The 16,786-nt window shown below is 36.1% G+C and overlaps 1 protein-coding gene across 3 annotated transcripts in view; it reads left to right on the top strand.

The window, feature by feature from the left end:
• The window catches only part of LOC117334434 (acetylcholine receptor subunit beta-like 1), a 101,022-nt gene that overhangs the window by 72,469 nt on the left and 11,767 nt on the right, over positions 1 to 16,786 (top strand). For 2 of the 3 annotated variants that reach the window (XM_033894061.1, XM_033894062.1), the window contains exon 2: positions 14,666 to 14,808. In XM_033894061.1, coding sequence (XP_033749952.1) covers positions 14,666 to 14,808 — 143 coding nt within the window. Of the gene's footprint in view, positions 1 to 2,917; positions 3,087 to 14,665; positions 14,809 to 16,786 lie in introns of those variants that run through there. The other variant, XM_033894063.1, reaches the window with a different exon arrangement.

Here is a 16,786-nt window from a genome sequence, read left to right as displayed (position 1 = left end):
ACAAACAAGTCGGCCAAGGCACAGATTGTTCCCATGGGTATGGCAGTAGTCTGTTGGAAGATCTTGCTATCAGACATATTATCAACCAGGAACCATTCAATTTCACGATATCAGTGTAAATATATTCCTCTTGGACTAGTTTCCGCCGTTGGCTTTTCCCGGAAAATATTTTTTATAACAGAAGTGAACGTTCTCCCCGTTTAAAATTGGACGTGGTTGTGTACAGTATAGAAATGTAAGATTTTCTTATAAATTTTGTCTACGGAGCTGATGCTTAAACTACGTTTTAGATTTCTTCAAAAAAAAATTCCATCCCTGGAATTTAAAAAGTCACATTCACCCTGATTAAAAAACAGTATAGATAAAGCATAGTTGCACATGTAGCCGCGCCAGTAATTAAACGTTGTTTACAAGGAATTCATGGTGTTTAGAAATCCAACATAAATTAGGCAGGTCCGTACCCTAATCAGCAGCTGGTGATAGGGTAGTTTATAACACGGGAGTATGATGCCACAGTATTTTGTCCTTGGAAAACAGGTTACAGTGTTGAAAGAGTTTCCTTGTAAATAATTTTGCATGTTGGAAATAAAATGTATATATTGTGTTTGCAGACTTGGACAAGTAACTACATGTAATACCTTTTCTGCAAATACAATAACATGCTTATCATGTATATTAGCGAATGTAGTTTTAACATCGAGATGAAGAGATAGAGACTGTATTTGTGTTTGTAGGTTTGGATTCAAGCTGATTTAGGATGATAGATCTAATGGATTTGACCCACTTTTAAAGTGAATCCAATTTTTTGTGTTCAATATTTTTGCTCAGCTGGCATTGCGTTCGCGCCATGTCTATATTAAGGTTGGGTACTTGGCAACGCATGCGTAATATCGTCTCGTTTAATAATTTATTTAGGTTCTCCACTTGTAGGTATAAATTGTTCTGTAATATTGATGATACAGGGACTGTTATAGGTTACATCCCCAAAACAGTCTGTTATTGTTATGCATAACAAGTATGTTAAATATTTTCTAGCGACATACTGGCGTTTTCTTTCAAATCGTTACGACATATTAGCGGAGTAGACTCATGAAGATATGTACAGTTACTTAAACTCGGAACTAGTTCACGGGTGTTAAATTTCCCACAACACCGACTTGTAAACAGTTGTGTTTGTTTTCGCGCTATATCTATTACATGGCCGGAAATATAGCGAGATTAAGTCCCTCGCGAATATTACGAACTATGCAGTACTGACACAATATCGATAAATAAGGCAAGCCCACGTATTTAATTATATATGTAATGATTGGATATATGTAATGATTGGATAATATTGTTCTATGTATTGGCTAACAGTAAGGATATACATTCTGGTGATTAGCTAATTACTTCATTCATACGTTCAGAAATACAAAGAATATGCATTGTAAAAGTTCTATTGTGCTTGCCAAGTCTTTTGTTCTAAGTTCTTTTGTATTATCTGTGCCTGTCTTTTGTGTTACTTAGTTACACTGTCAAAAGGGACTAGCGTTAACATCTGAAACAAAAATGCATTGTTGTATCACAATAGTATTTCAAAATAATTGCAATGTGATGATTAATAAAACAAACTTTTGTTAAATTATTATGACCATTTTATATAGTATTGCTCAAAATCATGATATTGCTAAATCACGTGGAGTCAGAGAAATGCTATTATACATACCCAATCACGTTAAAAACCCATACTACAATATTTCTGGTTAAATACACCATACATTGTAAGGAACGAAATGGTTACTGTGGTTATTAAAAATTTTAATGTTCCAAATATTGAAAGTATTACTGGCACGCGCAGGCAAGCCAAATTAAATATTTAATGGGTTGTTTTGTTTATAAAAAAAAATGGTAATAATAAAAAAATGTTTCACATAATAAAAAAAAAAATTTCAACTCCGACACCAATACGAAACTGATACAAGGCAATTGATTACAACACGTTAACTGGGTCAGCAGTAGGGATATAATTCCATAAAAAAAACTAGATTCTTCTCTATCTAATCGTAAGCATGTCTTCCGCACATGTGGCACTAGTGATATGTCGTCATATTCTGAAAACAAAATATGAAGGTCTTGTTTTTTATTAGGTCACCAGAGTGAATTTCATGACCCTGGCGTCTCACGTTTGCCCCTGGGGAGGGGTTAAACTTTACTATAGTTTTAGGGAAATCACATTTTTGACTTTCATTTGTTTGATTTCTTTTGGAATTAATTATAACTGGCTGCTTAAGAGTACACACATGTTTTCCCTGTCTAACCCCTTGGACTGATAGGTGGGGCCAAAAAGGGTTAATTAGATTAACTAAAATATTCACATCTCAGTTGACCGTTAAGCTCAATGGGCCTCTTGTTAGATCTGCAGTGATGAGGACTGTCGTACTGACGGTTACACCTTTGTTCATGTATATCGTAGACTCTCTGACAGAAATGATTAGATAAACGGTCAGCATAACGAATCCATATAGATACTATTGTACTTATGTTCAGCTGTGGAAACGAACCATTGACATATAGACCCCGTGGAAGGCGAGACTGGTGGTAAATTTGGATAGAACAACAAAAGTTTGACTTTTCATGACTCATGATAAGGTTTACTGTGAATTATACAATTGATTCCTGTAAATGAATTATTATCATATAATTGGATAATTTTTATCTGGGTAACTATTATGCGATCTACTCTTTGGTGCCATGTGACCTAGTGTCCTACGGTTATTTAGAGATATTGTGAGGTCAGGTGTAGTCTGTATTTGATCTTTGACTTTAAATAAATAATCCGTGACATCGGGTAAGTAAGTTTCCCTTGTGTATTGATGAACTCGTCCACGAGTTCGTCACCTATCTCAGATCCCTCTCATACCTTCACGGACCTCCCATTCTAAGCCATGTCCATGTGATCCTGTGTCTGGTGGGTGACGCTTCCTGCTGGCGCATTCATATTGGCGCAGCCTGACTCTTGGCGCACCGTTCGGTCGGGATGAAGCCTCATTTCCTGATAATGTTGCTGATGGCCTCGTGCGCTGCTGAGGAGCTGCCAGTCAGGGGTAATATGATCCAGTACTTCATTCTTATACTGTCTTTATTCTTGAGCACATTTCTCTTCGTACTTCAAAAATGTGCGAGTGGTGCCAAAGTAGACCTCTAAATTTTCTGTCAGATGTACAGTACCAAGCCCAGATCCATTTACTGACGTAATGATCGTTTATAGCTGTCATTACGACAGTAGGTAATATATGTACTTTTGAATGATTTCAGTTTTACGTCTATATTACTACTAATTCTTTACCTACACTATTTTATATAATCCAAAACATAATCCTTTACCTTCATCCTACTAAATACCCATTATCTACACTCTTTTAGGTTATCAATTACTGTTCCTGCTTTCTACTTACTATAATACACTACCTGCATCCCACTAGATATAATCTAAAACATAAACCTTAACACTTTATCACTAGCCCTCCACCTCTGGGTTGCGAGTTCGAAACCTACGTGGGGCAGTTGTCAGGTACTGACCGTAGGCCATTGGTTTTTCTCCGGGTACTCCAGCTTCCCTCCACCTCCAAAACCTTGCACGTCTTTAAATGACCCTGGCTGTTAATAGGACGTTAAATCTGCACGTCTTTAAATGACCCTGGCTGTTAATAGGACGTTAAACAAAAACAAACCAAACCAAACCTACAATATGTTAAATAATCCATAACCTACTCTCTTGCGGATAATCCATTTCACATTTCACGTCTGTACGAATATAAACTGTTAATCCATCACGTGTTCTATTTTAGGATAATCTATAACTTCCTTAATCTATCCCATACGAGGGGATACAATTTGTCAGACATCAAACATCTGGGTATATGATGTCACCAATCACGTTAAAGGAGTCAATCGCTCAAGGCTTTGCGATATTTGGCCCGAGACTAAGATAAATCAGCGACAACCAGCAACAGGCATTGGATGTCTTCTCTTGTACCTAGTGTTTCCTCTTATCTTATAAACCACGCCATTATGTGGCGTCCATCTTTTTACATATTCCATTGTCTTGGTGTCGAAATCTTTTTCCTTGCCTCGAATTGCGCATTCAATACTACTGACATGCCATTCAAACCAGAAATTGGAATTGTATGTATATTAACTTTGCATGTACATTGTAGAAAAGATTTATGATAGATTGTGGTAATGGCATAGTCTAAGCCCGACTCTGCTTTTGATTATTTTTGGTAATTGTCTTTAGAATTTATCGTTCATTGGTTCTTTTTATAGAAAGAACGGAAATTACAAAAAAAGTGTTTAATTCTTAGGAATGGTCTTGGACAGAATGGTTTATACATATGTGCATTCGTCTCACAATATATTTCATGTGTAAAATAGTGTTTTCATTATCATTACAGTATCACCGGTTACTTAGCAACATCCGTCTCGCTACAGTATCACCGGTTACTTAGCAACGTCTGTCTCGCTACACTTTCACTCGTTACTTAGTAACGTCTGTCTCGCTACAGTATCACCCGTTATTTAGCAACGTCTGTCTCGCTACAATATCACCTGTTACTTAGCAACGTCTGTCTCGCTACAGTATCACCTGTTACTTAGCAACGTCTGTCTCGCTACAGTATCACCCGTTACTTAGTAACGTCTGTCTCGATATAGTAGCACACGTTACTTAGCAACGTCTATCTCGCTACAGTATCGCCCGTTACTTAGCAACGTCTGTCTCGCTACAGTATCACCCGTTACTTAGCAACGTCTGTCTCGCTACAGTATCACCCGTTACTTAGCAACGTCTGTCTCCTTAAAATTTCACCTGTTGCCTGTGACTGACACAAATTATGTCGCTTAATGCATTAGCAAAGATATGTTATGAATAGGAGATAGGAGATTGAATTTGGGGCATCAGTAAGGAAGGTGAGTATCGAAGACTATGTATCGGGAAGGCAGTAGGTCAAGTTTTACGGTTACTCAGCACATCAAACACGTGCATCACCATACCGACAGTAGGAGGTTGGTCACACATTATGTACCTGGACGTCTATATTGAACGTGTAATTAACCTAGTTCGAACGTGGTATAGTCATGGCGAATGCCCATAATTTGTTTCGATGACTAGCATGACTTCTTTCTTAGTGAGTATATAAAAACCCGAATTCGTTAACCTTACAACCGAAGGGCTAAGTATGACATTTAAAAAACATGGGTGTGCGTTTCGCTTGATTGCTTGCACAGAGATATCTCAAAACATAATTTGTGTTTCGCTTAATTGCTTGCAAAAAATATTTGAAAGTATAGGTGAGTGTTCCGCGTAATTGCTTGCACAAAGACATTTGAAAGTGTAGGTGTGTGTTTCGCTTAATTGCTTGCACAAAGAAAATTGAAAGCATAGGTGGGTGTTTCGCTTAATTGCTTGCACAAAGACAATTGAAAGCATAGGTTTGTGTTTCGCTTAATTGCATGCACAGATATAATTGAAAATATAGGTTTGTCTTTTGCTTAAATGCATGCACAGATATATTTAAAAACAACATAGGTTTGTGTTTCGCTTAATTTCTTGCACAGAGACAATTGAAAGCCTAAGCTTGGGTTTCGCTTAATTGCTTGCACAGAAAGATCCAGTTTTCCCATGTTGCATGTTCAGAAAGCATTGTTCATTTGAGCCACATTCACAACATACTGTAAATAATGTTACTGATTACTAATGGCTGTATAGGGACGCTCTCGACCTGGTACGTTGCCGGCCATTGTTTATGTATTCACCAGGTGAGATTTGTCCAGTATTTGGTTTACGTTCCATCATATATTATAAGACTGTGATTCAGTCTACTTAGCCATTAGAAACGTACCTGTTTCCTCCGTCAGTTAGTGCACTTTCGTGGCGGTTTAACGTGAGGAGTGTTATTAGCAAATGCCTAACTGTTTGATTACTCTTCCCTTTTTAATCGACAATTTCTGTTTTAAGGAACATAATCATTACATGTACTTCTGAATGCTATTTTAGCCGTAATACGTTTACTTAGCTAATTCATCACGTTTAAATTGAGGATCTGTCAATTTCGTTTGGATATCAAGACCGATGGCACCGTAACGCCCCAAAGATACGATACTATACAAATATATACCCCTTTATGAAACAGAAATATCACAAGTTTGTGTAATTATTTGATTAAATGATAGACGAAAACGCCGAATTCGTGCTACCAGTTGTACCCCAATAACCATGTGTTAAATCAGGCTCTTTATATTGACAGGAGCGTTAATCATCGTTATAATCTTCACAGGTGGAATACCAATCAGCATATATGTAAGTCTGGGGGAGAGGATCTGTCACGGAATATTTATGCAAGGACAAAGTATCAAATGTTTGAAATCTATCAACATCTTTGATTAATATTTGTCCATAGAATATGCCTATCTACAAACATTTTTCCATATACTAACCTTTTTATAATCATGTACAGTATCTATAGGTTACGAATACCAGCCTATCAACTACATATATCTACACCTTGAAATAATCAAACTTGTACAACCGATTTCTGAAGTTTTCTACACTGCTTCTAATTCCGTATGCATTATTAAAATATCTTATCATTCCTGAAATCATTATATTATTGATGTTATATTGCTCACATTAAAATCATAGGTCATTATCAATGCCATATTTCCCATCCCTGAAAGCATAGATTGATATACCTAACCCTACGTTCCATATATACATCAATGTATGTGTGATACCTATAATGTTACCTATCTATGTATATAAGCCGAAGAGTTGAGGTTGGGAAGATATTCCAATCCAAATTGTATAGCAAAGCCCCGAGCATCCGTCTATCCCTATGCTTTACTTAAGTTGTCGCGAGGATGTCCAAGCCACAAACAAACATTGATTTAATCGAGGCATTGAGAATCATGACCATTAGATAGCGAATCAGTAATGAAGTCGAAAACCAATAGACTTCATTTCATGGGATTAGGTTGTACGAAGACGAAAAACACCATGTTGCCCTGAACAATGATTTTATTGCTCAAATACAAGACACGACACCGGTTAGTTATACCTGTAACTGTATGGTGTTGAGTTTGTCTGTGAAGCAGCGATTTTCTAGTTGTATAGACATTGATATTCAATAGTCCTAATAGAGGGTAAGGTTGTACATGTGTCTGGGTAATAACTCGGTTTATTAGTATTTCGTGAGATATCGCAAAAAAAAAAAAAAGTCGCAGTGCTTTGACTTATAGTTTTGACTGCATAGCTATCGAGTTGAATCAGGCCTCTAGTAACATATACAAGAATACCAGCCCTCGAGTTGAGTCACGCCTCTAGTAAAACATACAAGGTTATCAGCCCCAGGTTGAGTCACGCCTCTAGTAAAACATACAAGGTTATCAGCCCCAGGTTGAGTCACGCCTCTAGTAAAACATACAAGGTTATCAGCCCCAGGTTGAGTCACGCCTCTAGTAAAACATACAAGGTTATCAGCCCCAGGTTGAGTCACGCCTCTAGTAAAACATACAAGGTTATCAGCCCCAGGTTGAGTCACGCCTCTAGTAAAACATACAAGGTTATCAGCCTCAGGTTGAGTCACGCCTCTAGAAGGACGTACAAGAGCATACAAGTATATCAGCCTCGGGTTGTGTCAAGACTCTAGTAACACATACAAGAATATCGAACCTCTAGTGGTGTCACGCCTCTAGTAACACATACAAGAATGTCAGCCTTGGGCTATGTCACGCTTAAGTACGACATACAAGAATATTAGCCTCAGGCTGAGTCAAGCATCTAGCTGAATTACAAGAACATCAGCCTCAAGTTGAGTCACGCCTCTAGTAGAACGTACAAGAATATACAAGAACATAAAAGAAAACCACCCTCAAGTTAAGATTTTTCTGTCATACCTTCATGTTAGGAGAAGGGTCTATTACACGCAGTAAAGCCATGTCGGTGACGTTAATGTGTGTTGTGCTTTGATATACTGTCATTGGTATCTGATACGCTTGCCATCCTATCGATAACCGACAATGTTGTCGGTCCCGATGTACTTTTCATATATTACACAACAAGATTACTTCGAAAAATCTGGATATTAAAAACAATGTTGTAATACCGCCATGGAATATTTTTTAGTCATTTAAGCCGACAGATAAAGACATTCATAACGATCCGTCAATCTGACATGCTTTTGTAACATTTCCAGATCTTGGGTAACCAAAAGGTTTTCATTCACATTAGCAGCAATATTGTGAATGAAATCGAGCGTTATTTATATAATGTTAAAGTTTGTGAAATGTATTCAGCGGAAACAAACATCACTGCATGGAATTTTGTTTCAATAATATAAATATGTTTCCCCAGGTTATCACAAGCATTGTTGAAACAGTTCAATGATGTCCAAAAGCAATTATTTCATTGAGAGTAATTTAAACTTGAATCTTCCCTCCACGTTTGATCCATTAATTCATCGATAAAGCTCTTTAATACACTTGAAAGTTTCGCAAAGATTTTGCACTAAATTTATATTAAGGATGTATTAAAGTTGCAAATGAAAATAGCACGGTCGATTCTTTTCCTTTAGAAACAATGAATTTTCATTGCGATAGTGACATTTAAATATCATACCTGTATTTATGGAACGCTTAAAAAACACAAAAGGCTATTGTAGGAAGATTATCTATTACAAAGGTGGCAGATTGGCTACAGAATTGCTTAAAAAGAGGACCATGACCATTGCTTGATAAAATAACCTCGTCAATTACCATAGCTACTTTATTGTTTTTACAATTGTTTGAAAACTGAATTACATAACTACTTGTATCGTGAAAAAATGGCCAGAGATATATATAGAACAAAGGCCATGTACACTAATGCGGATTTGATTGCACGACGTGATATTATTCCGTCTGAAGAAATCAACATCAATTTCTCAAAAAACATCATAGAATACCGACATAATAACGAAACCGTAATTCAAACTCATAATTGATTATATGAGAGTAAGAAATGATTAAAAAATAGATTTGCATGGATACCCATGAACAAGTGTAAAATAAGAATAAGACCAGGTATTTTGGAAGAGTAGGCGGGGAAAGTCACAATGTCAAGAGTTGGAATGGTGAAAACGGAACCACTTGGCATGTCAAAAAGCATCAAACATGTCTGACTTCATATCGTGAAAGGACATAGAATAAAATCATTTACAAAGGAGATTATAAAGTCATCCATGAAACTGTCCCATAGCTTTCATCAACATGCATCCCTAGTAACCTTGTGCTGTCAATTTCAACGTCAGTAGCCGATATCTGTCACGGAAATCGTGAAATAGATTTTGGTATTCACTTGCGGAGGGTAAAGTAAGCTGGAAGGGTCGACTTTGGACACCCTATGGATTGCTTTATAAAGAATCAAAATATATTAAAAATGATAAATCTCAAGCAGTATCATGCTACTCGTAGATGATATGCATATACATGTACCTATTTTCGTGGCGTTATCATGCCTAGCGACTTTTTCGCTGTGATTCAATTTCACAATCAACAGGCATGAAAGGCATGCTGTACCTGTGATTGAAACAATTTCACGGCAATTAGTTTCCGCAAATTTTAATCGCCCGCGCGAAAATTAATTGCACGCGAAAATAAGTTGGTTTAAAATATACGATATTGAACCACGTTGGTTGTAATAATTGAACAAAAATCAAGATAAACAGTTTTTGTACCAATTACTTTCGAAATTAAATGCTCTTTCTAACATGCCTTAATTTAACAACAGTCGGATGGATAAGCTTATAAATTAAAAGAAGGAAATCACTTAAGAAAGAGAAAGGAATCATATTTGTTGTAGAATAAGTTGACATGTTCTAGATATTGCAATTAGCAAATTAAAAATGATTTCAGGGTAAATTCATGTGCATGCGCTTACAGTGAAGCCATAACACATTAATATCGACATTTTAATGTAAGTAATATTTGTTGAAGGTTTAAACAGATAATTCAACGAACTTGCGAAACATTCAAATGATAATAATTATCACGCTATGAAACATTTTCGAGATAATTCAAAATGAAATTCTGGATATATTAAGATGTTTTACCATCTACTTTTTGTATTGCATAAGTTTTCAGTATATGGTATTGTTTGGACGAAGTATACAATAAATATGAATGGGATAAATACTAGTTATTCGATTTAATCTATGGCTAGTGATTTACAAGGGAATTTGTATTTTCTATATCAAAATATGATGAACTCTTTTGTCATAAGTTGGGCGATATACACTTTTTATGCTGATAACGGCGACATTACTACATATAGACTTATTGGTGTCAGAAATATCGATCATAAAACTGTTACATTATCAAAAAGGACACCACATACCTATCGATCGTAAACATCGCCAATCAGAAAACCTGCTTGAATAAAAAAAGACATAGTAACACGTGGCGAAACAGCGGTGGTTGTGATATGTGTCCTATGTGGTGTGTGGTTGGGTGGTGTGTGGTTTGTGTCCTATGTGATGTGTGGTTGGGTGGTGTGTGGTTTGTGTCCTATGTGTTTGGGAGTGGTTTATCAAATTTACAGAGCAAATAAAACATTTTGATGTACTTTACATATTTCTATCAACACTGTACCAGTCTTACATCGATATCAATGATATGATTTATTCTTATTCTTATATGTTCCTAACAGAAATTGTTCTTGTGGGTTGATCCACGAGATATAGTGTTTAACGTACGTTTGATTATGACAAAGAGAATGCTTAATCTTGGTCAAATATTAATGACTCTACAACATTACCACACCGTCATATAAAATTGTTATGAAAATTTGAATCCTCGCCCTCACACAACCAATGCATACAGGAGTAATGTTAAACAAGTGTGTTAAACGACGAATGGGTCGACAATAGATTTCAGTTTCTGGAAATAGGAAACAACTACTCAATGATTCGGTACTTTACAATCAGCATTACACATCACTCTAACATTGGCCGTCACACCGATCGCAAACACTTTCCCCGCCGTTTATATTTGACACACTGCCCCTCTTCCAACGCCAACATTCTCTACCTCCCTCCGTCTGCATTTTGACACACTTCCCTCCGACAGTTATTTATATATAGATACGTGTGCTGTCGCTTCTCCCTCCATTGATATTTTGACAAACTGACCATTAGTAGCGGATGTTATAATAAACATACTGTTGGAGTGTATTTCGAAACTCCACGTGACTAGCTTTATGTGTACGATGTGGTTTTTCAAAGGCTAAGAGGCCAAAGTGTCTTAAAGGAACCATTAGAGTTGTGTTACCGTGATCTTATTCACAGATTCACAGCGTTTGTTAAAAGTGTTTTCGGAAACACTGTTAATTGATGTGTCAAGCATTCGGAGAACTGTGGGTGTCAGGAAATATTTCTGGAATCCCAGTGTAGGGAACGTTGTCAAGTTTTCGAAACACAGAGTGTCGGGCAATATTGCTCGAATTTCAGTGATACTGAGAATACAAGAAAATATATCTAGAACTACTGTGTATTGGACGTTGTCGAGTTTTCGAAATACTGAAAGTGTCAGAAAATATTACCAGAATTCCGGTGTATTTGACTCTGTCAAGTATTCGAAACACTGAATGTGTCAGAAAATATTGCTAGAATTCCGGTGAATGGGACGTGCTCCAGTATTCGAAATACAATGTACTGAGATATTCAGAAAATATGCTAGAATTCCGGTGCATTGGTCATTATCAATCATTCGAAATACTGAGGTTGTCAAGAAATATTGTTGGAATCCATGTGTATGAAAAATTTGGAACTTAAAGTAGGGAAATATTCAAATCACCGAATGTCGAGAAATATCGCTAGAATTTTGGTGTATATTACATTGTCAAGCGTTCGGGAAAATGCTTGCGTCAAGAAATGTCGTCAATATTTTCCGTACCGGATGTAAATTTGTAAAACAGTATCTGTCCATGAATCCCCATCGATTTTTGTTGTCAATAATAACTTTAAAATTGGTCTGTGTTACGTATAATGTGACACTTATTCGATAAGTACATCCAATACGACTTGGTGCGCATGCCCTGTTGATTCCCAATTGGCCTGTTCTACGAACTAATGTAATGTGTATATCGTTAATGAGTAGTGTATTCCTCCCCCACCTCGGCACCAATTAAACACGTGTCATAACAATCACTTCTGTCAACAACCATTGTTAGGCCCCGTCAACAAGCATTGTTGGGCACGTGTGAGCACGTGCGTATATAATTAGTGTTCCCGCTGGGACCGACAAATTCACCTGTGATACACTTGTATGACACGATCATTAACATCAAACACATCGAACTATTGACATTAAACGGATGTTTAAGTACTGTCGTGATATCACTAATTGATATCCGTTTTTGTCAGATATTTACTCATGATAGATTATTGTATTTATAATTAAAACTACTTTGTGACATGATTGGTCGTGCCATGAACAAAGGTATATGAACTATGGAATCAGTTGAACAATACTTTATTATACTTTAAGTCCCCTGACTAAGCCGTATTTGTATTATTTCAAACTGGTACATATTCTTATTTGCTTGAGATCAACCTTTAAAAAAAGTTGTAACGACAAGCAAGTCCGTTCTCGTGACAGATTGGAATGTCATACTGCCCTGTCAAAGTTATATATTACGTTTTAGTGGGATGGACTTTAAAAACGGCCTTTGAGCTGTCTATCATGAGCTTACAAAACTGCACTTGTTAAACTGAAGCAATTCATATCTCAAAGTATATTATATTCTATTTACGATTAAAAAGCCGGTATCCATGTTCTGTCCTCACTACCACAGGTACTCTCACTGATATTACAAGACCCTAGGACAATCATCCGTGCTTTTCCGCTTTCTTTAAATCATATATATTTTTCCATTTACCGGGAATTGATTTGAGATTTTAGATAAACGTAACACAGGGAAATGTTTCTGGTCTTAACCGGCAGTCGATAAAACGCGTGATATCATTCTGAAGCAAAATGGTTCAGATTTTACAAAGAAACCATTATGCTAAGGTCATCAGATCAATTTTCAAGGTCAAAGAAGTCAAGGTCAAATTTTGGTTCAAAATATACACAATGAACTTATGGTTCTTTTGAAATCTAATATTGAAAACTATTTATTGAGTTATATATCTATTGCACATCCCAACCACATTTTGGCATTTCTTTTGGCATGTAAATTTTGCTGCCTCCTGTGATGAACACTTTAGGCCCTTAGCATTATTGACCAGTTTTTGAACGACGTAAGAGCTCCATGGTGCAGATTAATTAATTTTGGCTCTACTGTAACTTTTACTATATTGTGTGTTGTTTTTTTTTTGTTTTTTTTTTTATACATTCCTTTCGTTATTTACATTTGTACCTTGACATTTATTCAGACTACCGATAAAGTTGCAAACAGTAAGATATTTGTAATGAAAATCAATGTCGTGTACACTAGATATTTGTTCTGTTCCCATGACTATTGACATGAACACATGTTGGTGACAGTAAATAGTGACCTAATATCATCGACGGGCAATGTCACTACGAAATTTGTAATGACGCATTTTGTAATAAAAATGTTGTGTGTCATTTTTCTTTCCTTAGGGGGGATAAGATAACTTTAAAAATCTCAACTCCATTATGAAATTAAAATATCGGTCCATGTAAAAAATAGAAAATCGGAACTGATATATACATGTACCTACATAAATAACATTTATATCTAAATTAAAAGAAGAGTGAACACCATGGTTCAATAGGTATCGACAAAGTGCGTCTATCGATACTGATTTATATACACCTGAGTATGGACAAGATTAACGTGTGGTCTCATTATAGTCTCTCTCTATATATATATATAATGATGAATTTCTCGGCTCTTCGTCACGCAAAGTATCAATACATTCTGAATAGTATTTCTATTGAATAATACAATAAAGGAAATGATTGTTTTAGATAATGTATTGCTTTCATCAAAGGGGTTCTTCACAACCTCTCTGCTAGCATGCACATGTCCGAATGGTTTCCACACAGTCAATTTCTCTTAGATTCATATTGGTTTGTTAAATCGTTAGACTTGATATTCTTGTCCTATTCTAACCTTTAGGTAAATCATTAAACAAATTATTGCTTTATGTGATCGTCTAAAGCCTCTTAAGACAGAGGGACAGCATGTTGCGAACTAGATAATCTTCTATGTTTTTTGTTTCCATATTTTCCTGTAAATTTTAATAGAGAATATACAAAATGTATATGTTACCACCTCTTACCAAAATAAAATAACACTTTATCTTTATTCTGGTTTCGAATCAAGAAAATCAAGAAAAAATGTGTTCATCCTATATTTTGGTCATAAAAGAAAAACACCCAACGTCGTTTATATATTCGCCAAGAAAAGGTATGACCTATTTTTCTTCAGAACAGAGTATTCATGAAGTGGCTGCTTTGATTTTTGCTTTGTTTGGTGAGAGCATGCTTAAGTAACAACATCATAATTATCGACAGAAGTCGTTTGAAATATTTTATACCATATATTTTATATTTGTTGTGACTGTATTAATATGACAGTTTATGTATAATCCACTAAATTATTGTTTCTATTTTCCAGGACTAGGCAGTGAGGACGAGGTATCATTGGTGGAGACGTTATTTGAAAAAAGTAACTACAATCCGCTGATTCGGCCCGTGGAGAACGTATCTCAGTCACTCATCGTCAAGTTCAGCCTCGCTCTTAGTCAGATAATCACTGTGGTAAGATATTGTTTTTTTTTAAATACTTGTCTTATCCTATTCATGATTTATCTGTTTATTTACAAGTTACCAATCCTGTATTCATAAGAAATATCCTTTTTGTACACCCATCATTGATGTGTTGCTGTTTTGTTATCATACCTGTCCATTTTACGGAATACCTACACTCCAATATTTAAGTTAAGGAGAAATAAGATTCATACTAATTAAGTGGTTTAGCTAATCATCCTTTGAACAACTGGGCCCTGGTTTTAACCCAGGTAATAACATATTTTTGAATACAACAGTCATTATCAATCATACCATATTTCAGAAGGTCAAAATTTACTCTGCGACACTTTAAACAGTGATGTAAATAGTTAGGCTTTTCTATATCATCGACGCTCGTCAGTTAAATATAGGTCAAATCCCTGTAATAGTCTTAGTGATAAATTGTTAATTAGTAATTGTGAATGTATTTGATATTCATTAGCCGTTGCCTTCAATCCTGTGATGAATTGCAATTTTTACGACATGTAATGTATAAACATCTCCAACAACAAAAATGGCGGTTGTATATGAGTATTATAAATAGTCGCCTCCAGGTGGGGTTTATTGGATTAAGTGTCGAATCCGCCTTCTATGACTGGTCGTCACTGAATCAAACTCTCTTAGAAACCATGACTACCAGCTGAAATCACTCGACATAAAATACTTCCAATTACACCTTTTCATGTGCGTTCCCTTACCTTTCATGTAATGGTGACGCCCGTAATTGACTTAATTGGTGGGCACTCTTCGATACGCGCCTGTTTCAGATATCCGCACGTGAATCTGAATCTAAGTACACCTAGGTCACGTGCAGTAGTTCGGAACATGACGTCGTATCTTTGTTTACATCTCGCACAGTATGCCGGGGCTTAAAGTGCAATTGAAATCGGTCCTTAAGTAGTTAATTAAGTGAAAAGAAGCTATTGAAGATAATCCAACTTTCTATTACACTTTAAGGAGAAATGAATTTGTTTTAGTTAGGCTTAGTTTATAACCGGAAAGAGAGACATCGCCATCAATAACGATGATATATCCTCTTCTGATAAAAGTAGCTTTTAATTAAATACAGAATTGTGTCATCTTGGGAAGTGTTTTTCTTTAGTAGGTCTACAAGTCTGGATTATGGTCTTCGTCCATATTTTTTGTTATCTTGCAAAAACGGTATTCTTTTGAATAACAGTTTTCCCTTTTTTGCTAAACTATCAATATAAAATACCGATTCTTACGATATTGCTCAGTACAATCTGTGTATAACATCGTTTGTCATGATATTGAATTAGTCCCTTCATTCGAGGAACGTAAAGTCAGAAACATTAACGAACATATTCTTTTTCACATTATGGCTATTTGACACAATTACCTTACGTTATATGGTGTATGTATATTCCTTCCTACAGCTACATATTGTACGCGAGAGGAACTGTATTGTCGGGTTTACTAGGAGCCCTACTTTGACCAAGAGAACGCTCGATCGTGTAAAAATCCCATTTCGTTAGAATTCAAAAGCTCTATTGATTTGCACGGTTGAAATGCAGTTGTGTTTATGACTGGGGTTTGAGATAAAAGCTGTAGAGTAGGTGCGGCTAGTCTCGGGGAAGGTTTCGGTCCGGCCCAGACACTACAGGGGATTTAATTAATAGAATTACATCACATGTACCAAACTTGTTGATTGTAGTGTATCAGGAAATTCGGCGGCGGACAAACAAATAAAGCTACATCCGGTCACAGCGTTACAATTGCAGCGCATCACCGGAAGTAATTGTTTTGTACAATTTACTATTTAGATTAATACTTTTTGTTACTGTAATAAAGTATAACCCCTTCACTACACAATGAGTCGCTGCAGACCTTCAAATTATATAGATATGTATTACGTCAACTAAACAGTAGTACAAAGTGTAACAAGGGAGATAATTAGTTTATCTCTGATCTGATGAATGGCTGGTCG

The sequence above is a fragment of the Pecten maximus genome, chromosome 9 (assembly GCF_902652985.1).
Source record: "Pecten maximus chromosome 9, xPecMax1.1, whole genome shotgun sequence".
NCBI classification, from domain to species: domain Eukaryota; kingdom Metazoa; phylum Mollusca; class Bivalvia; order Pectinida; family Pectinidae; genus Pecten; species Pecten maximus.
The sequence above is the reverse complement of the archived record's forward strand: the minus strand, read 5'-3'. Positions and strand labels throughout refer to the sequence as shown.